Genomic DNA, 19127 nt, shown 5'->3' on the forward strand with positions numbered 1-19127 from the left:
TAATTTTTAATACTAAACCTATGGTTTTAAAACATTTTGATCAATAATATTTCCTTTATCTTCCTTTTTTGTCTATGTACTTACAATTACAAAGTGAGTTAAACATTTTGAGAAGTCTCCTTCTCTAGCTATTCTGCAACACATAGCTACTATGGTAAATATGGTGTGCATTTTATCCTTATATAATTGATATTTTGCTGTTCCAAAAGAATGACCAATTAAAAAATAAACCTGCAAGTGATTTTCTTTTCTGTAAAATAAAATAAAGATCCAGAACATTGCGTGCATCTCTAAGCCTTACAAGTAGTCTTCTCAGTTATTCTGTAATACAAAAAGATTCACTGTTAGATGGGGTCATATTTTAAGTACATTGAAACAGAAGTTTGAAAGATAAGTTTTTCTTATGGTGAATTCAGCTAAATGTAGCTACTCTAAATCAGAGAAATGTAGGACTAGAAGGGACCTCTATAGGTCATCTAATCCAGTCCCCTGCATTGAGGCAGGACTAAGTATTATCTAGACCATCCCTGTGTAACCAGTTCTTAAAAACCTCCAGGGAGGGAGATTCCACAATGTCCTAGGTAATTTGTTCCAGTGCTTAACTACCTTTAAAATTAGGAAGTTTTTCCTAATGTCTAACCTAAATCTCCCTTGTTGCAATTTAAGCCCATTACTTCTTGTCCTGGCCTCAGTGGTTAAGATGAACAATTTATCCTCTTCTTTATAACAACCTTTTATGTTCTTGAAGACTTTTCTCATGTCCCCCCTCAGTCTTCTCCAGACTAAACAAACCCAGTTTTTTTTCTGAATCTTTCTTTGTAGGTCATATTTTTTAGACCATTGATCATTTTCGTTGCTGTCCTCTGGAATTTCTCCACTTTGTCCGCATCTTTCCTGAAGTATGATGCCCAGAACTGGATATAGTACTCCAGCTGAGGCCTTATCAGTGCTTAGTAGAGCAGAAGAATTACTTCTCGTGTTTTGCTTACAACACTCCTGCTAATAGATTTCAAAATGATGTTTGCTTTTTTTGCAACAGTATTACATTGTTGACTCAGATTTAGTTTGTGATGCACTATAGCCCTCTTGTGGGGCCAGTACCCTGGTCACCATGGGCCGCAGTGAGGGTGTGATAGCCCTGCGGCACGATAGCCCTGTGGTGCAGCCACTAGGGTTGCGCCCTGCCTCAGGAACGTGTGGGCCAATGACTAGAGTCAGTGGGACTCCCCTTGTCTGTGGGGAAGTGTGGCTCAGTGGCCAGGGTCAGTAGGGCTTCCTTTGTCTGTGAGGAAGCATGGCCTAGTAGCCAGAGTCAGTGGGAATCCCCTTGTCTGCAGGGAAGTGTAGTCCAGTGGCCAGAGTCAGAAGGACTCCCTTTGTCTACAGGGAAGCATGGCCCAGGGGCCAGAGTCAGTAGAAGGCGTGGGGAAATGCGGTTGGTGGGAAACCACCCAGAAAGGGAGGGCAGCCAGGTAGGGGGATCCGGGCCTTCCCTGCTTCACTGTGTACCAGCCCAGGGCCCTGGTAGTGGCAATGGGATTTGTCACGTAGTCAGCGGGGAAACCACCCGTAACACGCCGACTACTGCGGGGACGCTGGCTGGTCCCTCCCAGGGCTGCTTCCTACCTTGACTCCTATAGCTCAGTCTGGGTGTCTTCAGGGTCTCGGGGTGCTGTGGCTATAATCTCCCTGGGGCGTCTGTGGGTGCCTGGGTGCCTGCCTGGGCCGCAGCATCTCCTGCTCCCTTGGTATGGGCTTCTGGTTGCTCCTTGTCTGGAGCCGGTGAGGTGTGTCTTCCCTCCTCGGCGGTCAGCCCCAACTGAACTGGGCAACTCCCTTTTATACTGCAACAGCAGTTGGAGCATGCCCAGCAGGGTTGAGGAGGCGGTGCTTCCACAGCTCAGAGTGTTGCCTTTACCTCTTTCTCTCCAATGCGGGGCCAATACACCCCGTCACAAAGCCCCAGATCCTTTTCTCCTTCCTAGACATTTTCTATTTGTGCAGTTGATTAGTTCTTCCTAAGTGCAATACTTTGCAGATGTCCTTATTGAATTTCATCCTATTTATTTCAGACCATTTGTCCAGTTTCTCAACATGATTTTGAAGTCTGATCCTGTCCTCCAGAGAACTTGCATCTCCTCCCTGTTTGCTATCATCTGCAAACTTTGAAAGTGTACTCTCTATGCCAATATCTAAATCATTTAGGAAGATATTGAGTAGAACTGAACCTAGGACAGATCCCTGGGGGAACCAACTTGCTCTTCCAACTTGACTGTGAACCATTGATAACTACCATCTGGGTATGGTTTTCCAACCTGTTGTCCATCTACCTTATACTAGGTTCATCTGGGCTATCTTTCCTGATTTCTTTATGAGAGGTCATGTGAGACAGTTATCATAACAGACATTCTTATTAGAACAATGTAGACAAATTTGTAGTTATATAATAAACTGAAAATATCAAATTTGAGAGAATAGGAAACCTTTGTGTTCTGGGATGGCCTTAGGGCATCATTATGGCCCAACTCCTCAATTCCTACTTAGATAAATAACCCTACTGACGTCAGTGGGAATTTGGGACATTTTGGTTGGAGGATTGCTTGATTAAGAGTTGCAGGAGCAGTCCATATGTACCATAAATGGCAACACAATTGAAATATTCACATGACTAAGATACCAATGTGTTGTGCAAAGGAAGGCCAAAGGCAGCAAGCTATATGTGCAGCTTTGAGGTATAATGGCACTACCTGGCGTGTGTTACTGATTTTATTTAATGTCCTTATTGTTATATGTCAGTTAAGTGCATTTTAGTTTAGTTAAGTGCAACTAGTTTAAGTGCATTTTACATTGCAGATGTTCATTGGTATCACTACATTTTAAATCAAGTGCAAGTTTTTGAATATAGGTAAGCCCTTAGAGGAAAAATCTCCTCTCAGCTACATGGTGAATGTCAGCTCCAGTATTCTGCTCTCCCGACTTAATATATTGATATTTTTTCATGTGGGGAAAAGCAGAATTTTGGAATCAAATGCACCACAAAGATTTGAGAGGAGAATTTTGCTCTTAAATTATCTTGTGCCTTTTTCTCCAGCTATACTTCCAAGGATTGAAAGTGAGAACCCCATTTCCACTATGCAGAAACAAACTTCCCAAAACCTCTTGTCTTGAGTCCTCAGTCATAATTATGAAAATGTACTTAGGGTAACATTTCTCCTTCTATAATGTGGCCATAGTGTTGGAACTCAGAAAGTAATAATTGTAGGGGCTGGCCTCAAAACCCCCAAATGGCTGTGGCTGTCAAGTAACAAAAAAGGATTGTGATTTCATTCAAGCTACAGTTGGGCCCAAAGAAGGACCTAAGATCTGAAACTTGTGAAGTCTGGAATAAGTTCATATCCACAGCTGAACTGTGACACTCTGTTGGAACCCTGAACCTGAACAACTCAAACTCTGGGACAGTTCAGATGTGATTCCAGATCCAGGTTCATGACTTAGGTCTATCTCTAAGGGTGTGTCTACAATTGGAAATTTACTGAAATAACTACTCTGTATTAATTATTCCAGAATAAAAGTGTCCTCATAGGCACTAATTTTTGAATAATTATTGGAGAACAGATATTTCAGCAAATTCTCAACTGTAGACAAGTCCTAATGCCATCTTTCAGAAAGAGAAAGAGGTGTTGGATGGAAGGGAGAAAAAGTCTAGTTAAGAAACAAATCTCACTGGTTTTTAAAAAATCCTTACCTGTCAGCTCAAGGGCTTTTCTCAATTCAAGGTAGGAGTACATCTTATTGTTATCATCATCAAATTCTTCCAATTCCTCTTTCTGAGGTGCATCTTCTCCCAGGACGTTTTCTATCTCAGTAAATGTCAGGTATCCATTTGCATTTTTGTCGGCACCATAGAAAAAGACTTGGAGGTCTATTTGAATCAAAACAGTATATCACAATGTGCAATCTTTTACATTTTCACCTAGAATTTACACCAGAATAATCCATTCAAAATCAAGGATTGGGGCCTCAAAGGATTTCTAGCGAATCACTCTTTTCAATTATGATTGAGAAAAGAGCTCTCTGATGCAATAGATAACCATGTTGATAAAGTTAGGGTTTTACAGCCACAGCCCAGGCTGGAGGGACTGTTGATGGGGCACACTTATTTGACCAAAATTCCTTGTGGGGCTCCAACGGAGCATATGCTACTGCAGCAGCTCTGCTACCCTTGCAGTAGGTGGAGTGTGCATTCCTACTCATGTTCAGTGGAGTCCACTGGCTGGTGGTAACTCCATGCATGATGAGTTAAAGAACCCTAGTAAACATACTAGCCCTTTACACCATCCATATTGTTTCATATTAATTTTTATCATTTCCCTCTTTTGTTTCATTCCCCTGATAAATAACCTCTCCATTTTATAAACCAATCACCGGGTAGTTTATTCAATTAGATAAAAGAACAAACAACAAAAATAAAACAAAGCTGTTAGCGTTTCTCCTGCATATGACTGATTGCAAGTGGTTGATGCAGCCCCCAAAAGAACATAAATGAATCTGTTCTAATTTCCAGTGATCTTATGAAAGAGAATAAATTATTATATGATAAAATAAAGCTACTTCAGCATCATGTACATTATCTTAATTATAGAATTAGGAGTTTTATAGACATATGCATGGTATCTCAATCCTTGGATGTTTACAAGATTCTATTTATTTAGAATATGTATTGGATGTCTGGAATGGGGCCAAATTTGGACTCCTGGTGAGCAAATCCAGTTATTAGTCATGTCTCTGATATCTGAAACAAAAAAAGAATCTTCTTGTCAGCATATACAAAATGGGAAGTCACTTATAAAGGTTGTAAGATATTGGTGTGCCTGAATGCAGCTGTAGAGATGGCTTCTCCCTCCTCTGGAGAAAGCTTTTCTACTGCAGAATATTCAAACCTGCCAGACTGGCATTATATAACCTCCTGCTTCAGGGTATTAGATAATCAGTTCTGTGGAGGTCAGAAAGAATTCCCTTGCACCCTTCATTCCACCTCTCCATGACCATTTGGCCCAGAGCATTACTGATTAACACATTTTTCTTGTCAATATAAACAGTGAGGTGGTAAAATCTACAGATGACATTACATTATTTATGTTATTTAAGACTAGAGATGATGGTGGGGAACTACAGCAAATAATAACAAAGCTAGGACTTTGAACAACAAGGGCACGTCTACACTACCTGCTGGAATAGTCTCGTCTAGATGCAATACATCGATCCCCGAACACACTCCCCGTCGACTCCGGAACTCCACCAGGGTGAGAGGCAGAAGTGGAGTCGACGGGGGAGCGTCGTTGTCGATCCTACGCTGCGAGGACGTGAAGTAAGTCAAAGTTGATCTAAGATACGTTTACTTCAGCTACGCTATTCTCATAGCTGAAGTTGCGTATCTTAGATCAATCCCCTCCCCCCCAGTGTAGACCAGGCCCAAGATGGCAGATGATAGTCAATATATCACATGGCAAGTGCAAGGCAATGTACATTAGAATGGAAAGTTTGAACCATTGATGATTTTCACGTTAACTATGACCAGTCAGGAAAAAGACCCTGGCATCACTGTGGACTGCTCAATGGAAATATCTGCTCAGTGCATAGCAGTAATCAAGAACCAAATAAAATCAGTGGTATGAGCTCACTTTGATTTCTCTGTTAATCTCTGGCCACCTCCAAATGATAAAGCAGAAACAGAATAGGCCCATAAAAGTAAAAATAAAATGTTTAAAGGCATGGAAGGAATTCTACCTGAGAGAAGATTTTAAAAAATAGTATCTTAGTATTAGAATTGAAGAAATTGTGTTACACCAGTGTAAAACTGATGTGATATCAGAATCAGAAATATCTAATAAATATAGAAAGGAGATGACAAAGAGGTGACATGATAAAAGAAATCTGAAATAATGAATGATGTAGGGAAGCAAAAGTGAACTTGTCCATGTTCTCTTTCTCATAATACAAGAACAAAGACAATTAAAAAGAAAATTAAAAATCCACAAATTTAAAATGGGTAAAATTAAATAAAACATTTTGCACAATACATAATTGACCCATGGAATTTATTGTGCCTTGTCTCTCTAATATCCTGGGCCCAAGACAGCTACAGCAACATTCTTACAATATGTGTTAACTACTTATGCTAAATAATATGTTCCACTTTGTATTTAGCTGTGACACTCTGAGTAGCTTTCCCAGACCTGAAGAAGCACTCTCTGTAGCTGGAAAGCTTGTCTTTTTCACCAGTATAGTTAGTCCAATAAAAGATATGACCTCACCCACCTCTTCATTGTTGTTCTAGGTCATTTATACCATCTACAGGAATACTCTAAGCACTGTCTTGCATTGAAACTCATTAAAGCATTTTTGGATTGTAATGAGGTGGTGTGGTTCCTTGCTGCCCTGGGGAGAGACTAGTCCCTACGGACACCAGAGTGGGTGGAGCCAGGGAGCTCTGAGCTCGCCCACCAGAGGGTCAGGCGTGGCACTGGAAGTATAAAGGCCTGACCCCAGCGCTCACTGCGAGAGCAGCCGCTGCTACGGCCCCGGGCTGGGACGCATTGGAGTGGGAGGGCCTGCGCCCCCGCTGCCACCCAACTCGCAGGTGGCAGTCTCCCCCTCTCCCAGGCCCTTTGGAGCCAAGGGGCTGGGCTTACTATTATATACTGTTGTTACTTAGTCCCTGCCTGAGGGCCTGAGCGCCCGACTCACCAGTGCCCACCCTGACCTAGGGCCTGGGCTGAGTGTGTTTATTTTTGCCCTCACAAAGGCCGCAGAGGAAGACTCCCATGGCTAGACTAATTCCCCACGAGACATTTTCCCGAATTTAGTGAGGCGGTGTGGTTCCCCACCACCCCGGAGTGTGGCAAGCCCCGGCTAACCTCACTACAGGGATACATAGATCTTCAAAATAAAATTGTATTGTGCAGAGCTGCTGGGGATGTAACTCTCCCAGATGCTATCTCGTTAGCTGGAATGAAATTCACCCTTGTGGAGGTAGGGCTTACACAAGATCTATGTACCACTTAAGTCCTATTTTGAGGTGTTTTGGTGGCCTTTTGTCCAGGGGTGAACTTCAGCCCAGGTGAATACTTCCAGGTGGGATTCCTGTGGGCTCCTGACATTTATTCTTTCTCCTTGATTGCAGATATTGTCTTCCAACAACAAGGATCTCACCTGTAAGTTTCTTTATGAAAGGGATGTTTATTTTGTCCTTCTTTTCCACTGTCTCTGGCTCCATGGCTTCTGTCTGATGACCCAGAAGAATTGGGTGTGTTGGGTCTTTCACTGGTGCTACAGAGAACATAACAGCAAATTATTTCATTAAATTAAAACTCATGTGAAATTATTACTTATTATTACTAAAGGCAGAAAGACAACTGTTGCATAATTTATTTTCAATGACATAATTCTGATACTGAAAAACAACCGTACCCAGTGTACACTCTCACCACCTTCTTTTTGTTTTCTGAAGTTATTCACTCATTGTTTAGGGACATAGTAAGTTTAATGTTCTTTTATTCTTCATACAATGTGGTATGTGGCTATTGCTAATAGCTAGAAGTAAGCATTAAAACAGTAGGGACATATTCTCAACAGATATGAATAATTTTTGATTCAGTGAAGTCCACAGAGCTCTGCCCATTTACAATGGCTGAGGATCTGGCCTGTAATTCATAATAATGATATGCAGATTGATGTGAAACTAATAGCAATTCAGATGATTGGCGTGCTGGTCAAAATATGAAACTTAGTTTCCATTCGGTGGCTTGTAACTTTCTTGATCAGTACTTTGAAGGGTATTTGTAGTAACTGTGGATCCAGCTGGCATGTTGGAACAGACCAAGATGGGTTACTCTTTTTCTTTACTGTGTGTGTTGATTACTCATTTATGCTGAAATAAAAGCACAGGGCTCACAAAGAAAAGTTATTGATTATCTTTATGTCTCTTTCAAGCAACTTGGGGGTGGGGATCATTGTTATAGTTAACCAGTTAGAGTCACTAACACAAATACCGTGAAATAATTTTAAAGGGATGAACTACAAACAGTATTTTGTACCTATGAAGTTAAAATAGTGTAACGGGTAATTTAACATCAAGTTTCAAGTCATAAACGAATTACAATCGGAAATCAAAGAGTGTTTTCTCCCTCATGTACAGCAGAGCAAAATTACTCTGGTACGTTCTGTAGGGTTGTTGTCTTCCTTCAAAACACCAAGTGCATTGCTCTGTTAAGGATTGTATCAGTATGTAAAATAACTCAATACAAGGTTGCCTGAAATTCATCCAATTCCTGTCAATCTGCTTTATCTTTCCAAATGTATCTCTATAGTGAGTGTAAATAATGGGTTTAAACGTTAGTCTAGACTGAGGTATATGACCCACCATAATTTGGGGAAGATGGAGACAAAGTTGAAGGTGTATCTTCTCCTGTTTCCTTTAAGAATTCAGATGTGGACACATAAGACTTTGAGCTTCCCATATCTGTGTGGTTCAAGAAGTTCTCAATAAAATAGAAATCATCTTTAAGCTGAGAGATCTGAAGGAACACTGAATCCAATCCCTGTCAAATAAAGGACCGTTAATAGATAGGCCATGTATTACGTCCATGAAATACTTTACCAACTCTAAAACAACATATCATGCAAAGCCATCTAGGCTTCTTCTCTGCAAGTCCAAAGAAGTTTAGCAGACACAAAATTCAGTCCCCACTTTCATTCAATAGAATAATTAAACTCTTGCAGTGTTTGAATTCAGGCACTAAAGTTAGGTTCAGATGTGACTACTGAGTGAAAGGTACTGAGGCTCTTTCATCAACTACTAGGGCACACCTCTATTTCCTTGCATAATTCTAACAAGCCTGTTGGTAAAACCTGTTTAATAGGATGAAGAAACTCACTGCACTCATGGTAACTTTATTTGGGATTTTTCTGTTGAGCAGTTTTGGAGTGATTATAAAGCAGACCCTACTTCTGCACAAATTAATTGGAAATCAAAGAGTAGTGAGTCTAGAGAGCTGGTATCATGATTCTTTTTATTTTGAAAAATGAATTACCCAAAAGTGGGCTTTAGACATCTCTATATCATGAGTTCAATGCTCACAGAAGGTGCTGGGTTAAAGTTCTGGAGACTTTGGGCCCAAGTCTCATTTAAACCTCTTTAAACTGCCTGAGTGATGACCTGAATGCTTTGACTTAATTTATCAACAGAACGAGTACAACATGGCTAACAGAAGTTCCTTACATGGCCAGCATTTTCCTCAATCCTGACCACCTCTGAAAGTGACAGTCATCATGCCCATTCAGTCCTTAACCTCTTGGTTCAAACTGCCAACAAGGGAGACAACTGTGATGTGGTTCCATTCAGTGAAGCATGGCTAATTTATACCCACTGATGGTCTGGCCCCATTTGTTTACAGTGGGCATGATACAACAAATGGACTGAGACTTTTCCTGTGGACAGTATGTTACAGTGCTAGTTTATTTGGTGCTTCTAAATGCAAATGATTGAAACATTCAATGTCTTGAATATGTATTTTGAGCACAGCTAATTTCAATGGCTACAGGCTAAATGGCTACAAGTCCCAAGTTCTGAAAAATCTTTAGGGCTCCAGTGACATCTAGTGGTGAAGGCAATTTTTTGTGTTTTCATTAAATTAGCATTGGATTTCATTAAACTGCAAAGGAGAAATCTTCAAAATCCTTTTGCTTTATTGGAAATTAGGTACAATCAGGCACAGGCACAGACACGGCCAAGTCAGCTGGTTGTTAGGCCCATGCAGGTCTATTTAATAGATTGTTTCTGTGGCAAGAAACTCCCCCTCTCCATATGTTTTATGTAAACTTAACAACATAAGGGAACAGAACCCGAGCCAACAAATTCACTCATGTACCTCATCCTCGGAACAAGCTAATTCTGCAAAGCTCAGTCTGCTTATGATAAATACTCTGGGAACAAGCTGTGACTATTCCGCTTCCCCTTCTGTCCTTTTCCTTCTCCCTTCCCAACTTCAATGAAAAAATAAACTACAATCCATGGAATTAACAGAACTGTGTTAATTCTTCACTGTGCTCATTGGCTTTATGTTGTATCCACGTCCCCTAGATTTCATGTGTGTGTGTCTAGACATTCTAATCCCTTCAGGGCAAGGATTGTGTATTTTCTGTGCACATAAAGCACTGATCTGTTCCATGTTGTATTTAGCTAAAACACTCCAAGGTCTGGTCTACACAACTGACCTATATCGGTAGAACTACGTCACTCACACCGCTGAGTGACATAGTTATACTGACCTAAACCCACCTGTAGAAAGCGCTGGCGGAAGAGCTTTTTCTACTCTTTGCTCCATGTTTTGGCAGTGTGCGGCCTCACCAGGAGTGCTTTTGTATTGTCAGTGTGGGGCACTGTGGAATAGCCCCTGAAAGCCAGTAACAGACAACAGAACAGTATCTACACTGACACTGCATCAACATAAGGACATCAACCTTGACTCTACACTACTCATGGAGGTGGAGTTATTAAGTCGGTGCAGCGGAGCAATTACATTGGCAGGAGCAAAATTTAAGTGTAGACATTTCCACAGGTAGGTCAATGTAAGCTGCCTTGTGTCGATCTAACTACATAGTGTAGACCAGACCTTAGGAATTGCAAACCTGAAATTAGTCCCTCTGTTACCTCCATCAGCCAGGCCAGGCCACCAGGTCACTGCCATTCATCTCACTGCTGCATACTCTGACCCTTCTGACAGTAGGACATAGAGTACTCAGCAACAGCTTTAAGCAATTTAACTTTACTATCATTTCCTGCTTAGCACATTCTATTTTTCTAAGGGAACATGTTGCCATGTTCTAGGGAAACAGCTCCTTTTCTATGTATACCATCACTCGTGGACGTTTTACAGAAAGTACATGTAACGTTGGGTGGGTGTGTGTGTGTGGGGGGGAGCTACAGCCTGTTTAGCCACTGTTCCTTTTGATGAAATTTCCCTATAGGTTTGTTTTCCTTCCATAATGCGCAGTACTGGGAACAGGGAACAGGGAACTCTGTGTGTATGTGTGTGTTTGTGTGTGCACATGCGATTTTCCTGCCCAAAATAAATCACCACCTGAATATGCTATATTTATTTCTATATCCTCTGCCTCTGTCATAAGTATCCATTCACAATATCCAAATTTCCTTCTCTTGGCATCCAAAATTCTAAACACTGTGGTGCTGCAATATATTGGAAAAACAAGTCCCCATCCTAGGCAGAATACAAGGGCTACAATTTCAGCCCTGAGATTCAGCTGCTCTACTTGAATTGTGCTTTTGTGCTTTATGACATCCACAGAAGCATTTCACTGAATTGCTGCCTTTGTATTCAGTCACAGATAGTGCTCAGTATTACCCTGCATTTTGCATAAGAGCATCTTTGAACATATCCCCAGTGGAATTCTAAGAAAAGACTGGCTGGGACTGGATAGAGAGTAATGATATTTTCTTTCCCAAGGTTTGGAATCCATGCCATTTCACTTGAAAGTTTTCATGCAAGTAGTCACATTCTCTTGCTAGGTCAAAATCACGCATACTCAGGTATCCAAACCTATACTGCTAATAGCCCAGGCCCCTGAAGCTTGAGGGTACATCTATACTGCAAGGGGGACAAAGAAAAGAAAAGGAAAACAACCTGTGGCTTTGAAACTTAGACGCTAGGTCAAATGCCTTTGGCTTGCAGGGCTTTCAGTATGGGGCTAAAAATAGCAGTGTAGACATTCCCACTTGGTCTGTAGCTCTCTCCTTCACTGGGTTTAAGAGCCAGGGCTCGAGCCAGAGCTGGAATGTCTACTACTGTTTTTAGTCCCATAGCAAGAGCCCTGCAAGCCCAAGTCATTTGACCCAGGCTCTGGCTCAGTGCCACAGGGTTTGTTTTGTTCTTTTTCTTTTTTGCAGTGTAGACATATCCTCAAGTTTCAGTGTCCTAGGTTATTAGTAGTATAGTTTTGGGTTGCTTCTTAAGGAAATATTGACCAGAAATACATGCAGTTTTAATTAAAGTTATAATTCCTCATCCATAGACAAAAAACATGTAACCGCTAAAATATATCTAAGCATTATAATGAATGAATATTTATGTTCTGGTAACACCCCAAGGTCCAAATCTTCCTTTCCATGCTATAACTGGAGTGGTATTAATGGGTCACTTCAGCTTGAATGATCCCTAAGAATATGTATTAACTACTTATGCTAAACAATCTGTTCCACCTTGTATTTAGCTGTGACACTCTAAGTTTCCCAGACCTGAACAAGAGCTCTGTGTAAGCTCAAAAGTTTGTCTCTCTCACCAACAGAAGTTGGTCCAATAAAAGATATGACCTCACCCACCTTCTTCTCTCTAATATCCTGGGACATGGCTACAACAACACTGCATACATAAATATTTGATGACAGTGGCTGTATTGAGACTTTAGTGTATATTCCTGCCCCACACTCCACTCCTAAATAGCAATGTTACAAATAAAACATTGGGTAGAGGAAGTTATTTTCTGTTGCAAATCATATTTTATTTCTGAAAAATTAACAAGCTAACCTCTTCAAGGCGGTTTTGAAGGCTATTCAAAGCCTCAGTGGCATTGTTAAATTGTTTTTCCATGACATTCATCTTAGACTCAAAAAGATTCTGCAAGAGTTAAAGAAAAAAATGTTAAGCAATATTTTAAAAGATAAAAGTAAGGAAAAATCCATTGGATTAAGCATTCCCAATCATACAGAAAGTACCTGTAAAAGGTTACATATCTCTGAGGTACTCTTGTAAGGTGCAGCTTCTTTATATTGCAAGAAAAGCAACTGTAATAGCATAGGAACAAAACAATAACATCTAATGGGCAGCCAAATTAAACTTTTAGAGGTACGTTCGAAGTTTGCCTCTTCATTAAAGATGACATGCTGAATAAAATTGTATGGCTGAAACAAGGGCTCCATTGAAATCAATGGAATTTTTGCCATTGACTTCAGTGGGACCAAGATTTCACCCAATATGCATTGTTTAGATCCAGAGCAGAATTAGGCTAGAGGTCTGAGTTTCAGCTCTGGACTTGAATTATCAAAATCTGTGAGATCTTCTTGTGAGTTTTTAACAAAAAGTGGAGGAAGTCTCATGAGATCAGTCATTCTTTTGAGATTTCAGACACATTCAAGCCAGCATTATACAAGTAACCAGTTCAGGTGTTGCATACAACCTGGGTTAGGCTTGAATCAGGGGATTTGCATTCTGAATTCCACACAATTCAAAGTGATTTTTTATTTGAAGTTCTTATTTTGGCTGATCCGTAACAGTAGCCACCTGGAAAGTCATATTACAATAAACTGTGCAATTGAGAGACAATTTTGCAGCAATTCAAGTGACAGATATGATCTCGCAGTACAATTTTCTCTGCATTTTTGGTGGTAACTGCAGTTAGACTATAATAGTTCTCTATTTCAGGCTTAACCCCACAGTATGGGTGGAGGAAGTTCCACCCCTCAGATCATACTGGGCATCTGCTCCAAGTGCTATGCTAGTATGAAAGGGAGCAACCCTGCTCAGTCAGGGCCGACTGCCAGAGAGGAAGGACCTTTGGTGGAGGCTTCAGCTAAGGAGCCGTCACAGTCCTTGCCTGTGGGAGCCAGAGATCCTGAGATCCAGACTGCAGGTCCGTGCCCAACAGAGTCCCAGGGAATTACCTGCGCTGAGGAGCCCGGAAACCCCGATGCCCCATGGACTCCACCTTCAGGAAGTGCAGTAGGAAGTGACCCAGGGAGGGTGAGCGAGTGATATCTCCCACCCACGTGAGGTCAGCATGTTTCAGTGGGATTCCCCACTGACCCAGAGGAGGACCACCCCACCACTGTTGGGGCCCGGTGGAATTGGGTGGACCTGGGACCCCTACCTGGGTCACCACTCCTTATATGTGAGGGCTGCTATATTGACTCTGGCCACTGGGCTACACTACCCTGAACTCAGGGCCTACAGTATTGACTCTGGTCACTAGCCATGCTGCCCTGAACTCAAGGGCCACTGTGTTGACTCTGACCCTTGAACCTGATCATGGTGAGGCCCAAGACAGTCTGGTAGACAGTAACCATGATGTCAGCACACCCACTGTCCACCCTGACACAAGGTGGGGTGTGTACATGTAATGCTGACTGACCCTAGTCATCGGTGGGCAGGATTGAACCTGGGGCCTTTAAAGCTTAGTGCATGAGCCTCTACCGCATAAGCTAAAAGCCAACTGCCTGTTAACTAAGACTGTAGAGCAGACTCATTTTATCTTGCTCTCTAAGTGGTTTTGGTGCCACTAGATGGGACAGAACACTACACTCCAGAAGGTGTGAGAGTTACACATACACCGTGACAGGGTATTTACAAAAACTAGAAAAATATGACACTTTATTATTTAAATTAGAGTCATAGTCTCAAATAAACTGAAACACCCCCAATTATAGTATAATAGCATTAACATATAGATAAATAAAGAAATACATATAGCATATAAGATTAGATATTAAGAAAAACTCTCTAACTATAAGGATAGTTAAGCACTGGAATATCAAAGGAGGTTGTGGACTCCCTCTCACTGGAGGTTTTTAAGAACAGGGTGGACAAACACTTGTCAGGGATTGTGTAGGTGTTCTTCGTCATGCATCAGCACAGGGGCTGGACTAGATGACCTCTTAAATCAGCCCTTCCAGCCCTACGTTTCTATAATTCTGAGATTCTATAATGGCGTCCACACAGGGTGAAAACAAAGACAACCTGCGGGAAAGGCAAGCCTGAGCAAAGGCAAAAGGTGTGAGAGTAGGAGAATTTGCCATTCCAATCAATATGATCAGAGAATAGAACAAATAGAAAACAATGTTTCCTGAGCATGCTCCATTACCTGGATTAGACTTGGGGGAAAATATCAAGGTTAGAAAAGACAAAGGACCTGATTCTCTTCTCACTCATGTAATTCTATTTACTTCAGGGGAGTTATTTCTGAATACACTGGTGTAAGTGAGATGAGACTCAGGGGTCAAATCCTGACCCCATGAAGTCAATGGGAATTCCCTGCTGTGTCTTTTAGTTACAGATTCTTAAATTATCATTGTAACCCTGGGTTAGCAATTGTCAGCTCTCTATACTGGCCTGATACACGATAAGGCAAAGACCGCATCGCTCCTTTAAGCGGGCGGGGGGAATTTGTCTGGGTGGCCGAATGAAGAGAACAGTGCTTTATGGCTGGTGGGAGAGTTTAAAAGGGAAAGCCCATGCGGTGAAGTCCCCTTTCATACGCAGCAAGCTGAGGCAGCATCCATCCTCCCTCCCCTTTAGGTGGTGAAATACCAGGTTTGGTCTAGACCTGTTGTGGGCATTGCGCTTGCTACCCCGTTTAGGGGGTCTTGGAAGGAATTTTCCCCTTACCACCAGATTGGCCTAAGTGGAGTTGGGGTTTATTCACCTTCCCCACAGAGAGTTCAGGAAGGGCTTTGTTGACATGTGGCATGAAGGGAGTTAGGCTGTATGTCATAACTCATTATTTAAGTGTGGGGTGGATTTTCAGTGCGGATACTCCCCAGGAAAGGGATACAGTGACCGGATACATGGCTTGGTAAAGGACTTAAAAAGGAGGTGTTTTGTTAAAGGAATGGGACTGGGGGAAGGGAGATTTGGGGTTCCTATGATTGGTATGGCAGGGAACCAATTCCTCTTTCTTATAGCCCACATTAGCCCTCCTCCTTCCAAGGTGTGTGTGGTGGGGTGGATAGTAATGTCCCAGCAATGGATTGGTTTGGGGTCCTGGATGGAAAAAGAGCAGGAGCTGCTAGAAGCATCCTGAGAAGTTATTGAATGAACATGGAGTTAGTGCACTGTACACTTTTATCTGCCGGGTAGTCCCAGACATCTAATAAGAAAGTTATGGCTTGATTAAAACCATACCAAATGTCTCTTGTCCGCCTTTCAGTAAAGCCAGACAACGACAGGGTACAAGGTTAACTAAAATTTACATTTACAAAAACAATAATAATTTTTGCACTGTTAGTGTAGAATTTAAATATCTTCCAAGCTGGAAAAGGGTTGAACATTATATTGTAAAAATGTTTGTCAAATTTGTCAAGCGTGCACTGCAGAACAATACAGACCTGTGAGTTTAGAGAATGCATTAGAGAATCATCTCTTCCCTCCATATTGAGGAACTGGCCTGTGAAATTAAGCATGTGGTTTTGCAGCTGCATTATTCTGCCTTTCATTTCTTGGACCTCCATTGCTGTAGACATATTCAATTTATGAACACACGCAAGTAGATAAGAAGTCCCCTGTGACAAAAAAGGAGGTGGAGGGAAGAAGGAGGTTAAATTAAAGAATGTGGAATTCTATCATTAATTTAGAAAATCCCTTGAGAAATACAGATGGAGCACTGGATCCACTTCATCTTCTTGGTTGCTAAATATCAGAGATATTCTGTTCTCAAGCACAAGATGGAATCTGTTATTCAGCATTTGAATCCAACAGCTAAGTATCTCACTTCATATAATCCTGCTTTTGCGGTACAAGAAAATGCTTACGCCATTTTCTCACGTTCTCATGGCAGTTTTGTACTTTAAGGCTCAGTTCATGGTTCATTGTGTATCACAGTATCTCTTTTTGCTGAATCTTGTATTTTTATATTATCTAAAAATTAACAACATTTTCTAAACAGGAAAATAAATAGGAATATCTCTTCATTTCATGCTGAACCTGATAGAATGATTGGTGATGAGCCATTTAAACTAGCATTGCCTCAGGACAATGCCAGTCTGCAGCAAAATGGCCTGGTATGAACTCCAATCACTCTTTAGGGCCCAAAGTTTAATTTCCTCTTGTACCTGCCACTCAAGGACCAGATACAATCACAGTCTCTGCATATCCCCTAGCATATTGTGGTTGCAAATCACCCCAGTATCATGGCCACTCCCCATCTGTACCATCCCATTCAAGCCGGACTTTCAGCGGAGTGCTGGAGAATATGCACTTCCCCTCTGTGCTGGAATGTTGAGGGAAGAATTTTGTCTTCTCGTGCATGGTCACTCCTGCAGCTCCCGCTCAGGTGGTCATTCTCTGCACAGCCCTATACTCAAGACAGTGCTGATTCCTTAGTCCTCACTGTGCTGCTCAGTCACTGACAAAGCATAGCACAACTGGAGAGCTTCATTCCCCCAGTTTATAAATATGTTTCAATTATTTTTGTTTATTATTATTACTACCTCTACTGTAGTAATGGCTAAGCACCCCAAACAGGTATTAGAACCCCATTTTACTACTAGCTGTACACACAAATAACACAAAAATATGTAAATCAAGAGACAAATGGTATGGGTGATGGAGGGCAGTGTAACAGTCAAGATGGGAAGAAAAGGTGCATTTGCAAAAGTTAGATATTCACTGTGCTTAGCAGTCAGTCAATTATATTAAACTAATGCAACTTTAGTATTTTCTGTGGCTTTGGTATTTGCAGAAGTTCACAGCCACCAACCAGCTGGAATTGGACAGGGGCTAAACTGTGCCCAGGGGTGCACCACAATGGGGGCAAGATGAGAGCTGCTTGTGCATTCCCCAAAGATCATCAGGGCACAATCTGTTCCAATGAGAAATACTGCATACCCTATGCACTTTCAGACTATTGAGCTGAACTAGAAATATTTAGAGGATCTACCTATATGACACTGGTTTGAGTGCAGCCTCTGTGGATTTAGTCAAATTAATTCCAGTCGTCAAAACCTTTTCAGAAATATATTGTTGTATTCCTGATTAAAACAAATCTAGCAGTATTCCCTCAAATGTTCACTTCTCAGTTCCATTAGTAATTTCCATCATGCTCTTTTCTGAAGAAGTCATCAGGAAGACTGCTGATAATAACAGGCTATAAATGGAAAACAGATATCTTAATTCTCAAGAAATTGGACACATTGGCATTCACATCAGATACAAGCAAGAGTGAATACAAAAGTTCCAACATAATAAGATGTTTTCAGTAATATCACCATTTACAAGATGTACTTTCATGTCTCCAAGATTAATCAAATAGATTACAAAGAAAAGGTTCATTTACTCTAGATGGATAGCACTTTCTAGAATAAAATGTCATCGGATAGATTTCATTTTTACATAGATGCCACCTTGTAGAGAAAAACTCCAAGATGGATGAATACATACTTCTCTACCTGAAGGTTTGACAGGTCTTCCAAGATGACAGAAATCTCATGTGTTGTAGCTAGCTTATCGGTACCTTTAACGCTCATCGCCTCATACAAAGGTTTGAAAAGTATCTCCCTGGCATACAATGTCTCAGCGTTTGTTTGGTTTGAGCTTGTTATTAGTGGAGGTGGGCTCAAATAGAATGGTGGAAACAAACACTTCCAAATCCTGGGAAAGTTTAGGCTCAGATCCCAGGCCAGATCCATACTCTGCAACTGAGTCCTATATCCAGTTCTTACCATGAAAGTTGTAGTGGTGTTCCCCTTTAAATCCATCATAAGTATGTAATCTTCCTGGTTGATTCAGTCAGTAGTGCAAAAAGCTCTCCCAAAATTTAAAGCCCCAGGTTGTACCTCTGGCAGCAAAATATATTTGCACCAGATCTTGGGTATCTGCATCTGAATGTGCTACCCTAAAGACAGTAGAGAAGATGGCACCATTTTGGCACTCAGTCGTAAAAGGTGCTGAGCCCCAGTTCAACAAACATTTAACAAGTGTTTAACTTTGAGTATGTGAGTTGCTACATTGTCTTTATTGGGAACACCCGCACACTTAAAGTTAAACACAAGCTTACACCTTTTTCTGGCCTGGGCCAGAATGCTGAGCACTTGTAGGATCAAGCTCTAAGTCAATAAGGTTTTAACATTGTATTTATCATAGTGTATATGGCAGGTACTGCAATGAGAATTTCCCGTTGTCATGGATGAGATCAGCAAGGGTTTTTGGCACTAATGTACTAAATGGGGCATCACTGTGTAGAGAAGATGACATTTCTCAGTAAGATGACACTTACTAGATATTTTCTCTTTTGATAAGCAACAAAATTAACTGAAACAATTTTTCTTTTCAGTATTACAGTAT

At 41.2% G+C, this 19127-nt stretch overlaps 1 protein-coding gene across 1 annotated transcript in view; it reads right to left on the reverse strand.

The window, feature by feature from the left end:
- Positions 1-19127, reverse strand: part of LOC123371835 — a 53240-nt gene continuing 34113 nt past the window's right edge. Inside the window, exons 6-11 of the mRNA XM_045019696.1 lie at positions 16175-16348; positions 12603-12692; positions 8423-8600; positions 7213-7329; positions 3746-3922; positions 1-321 (exon numbers count right to left, since the gene is read on the reverse strand). Coding sequence (XP_044875631.1) covers positions 317-321; positions 3746-3922; positions 7213-7329; positions 8423-8600; positions 12603-12692; positions 16175-16348 — 741 coding nt within the window. The 3' untranslated portion in view covers positions 1-316. The remainder of the gene's footprint in view (positions 322-3745; positions 3923-7212; positions 7330-8422; positions 8601-12602; positions 12693-16174; positions 16349-19127) is intronic.

The sequence above is a fragment of the Mauremys mutica genome, chromosome 5, assembly GCF_020497125.1.
Source record: "Mauremys mutica isolate MM-2020 ecotype Southern chromosome 5, ASM2049712v1, whole genome shotgun sequence".
NCBI classification, from domain to species: domain Eukaryota; kingdom Metazoa; phylum Chordata; order Testudines; family Geoemydidae; genus Mauremys; species Mauremys mutica.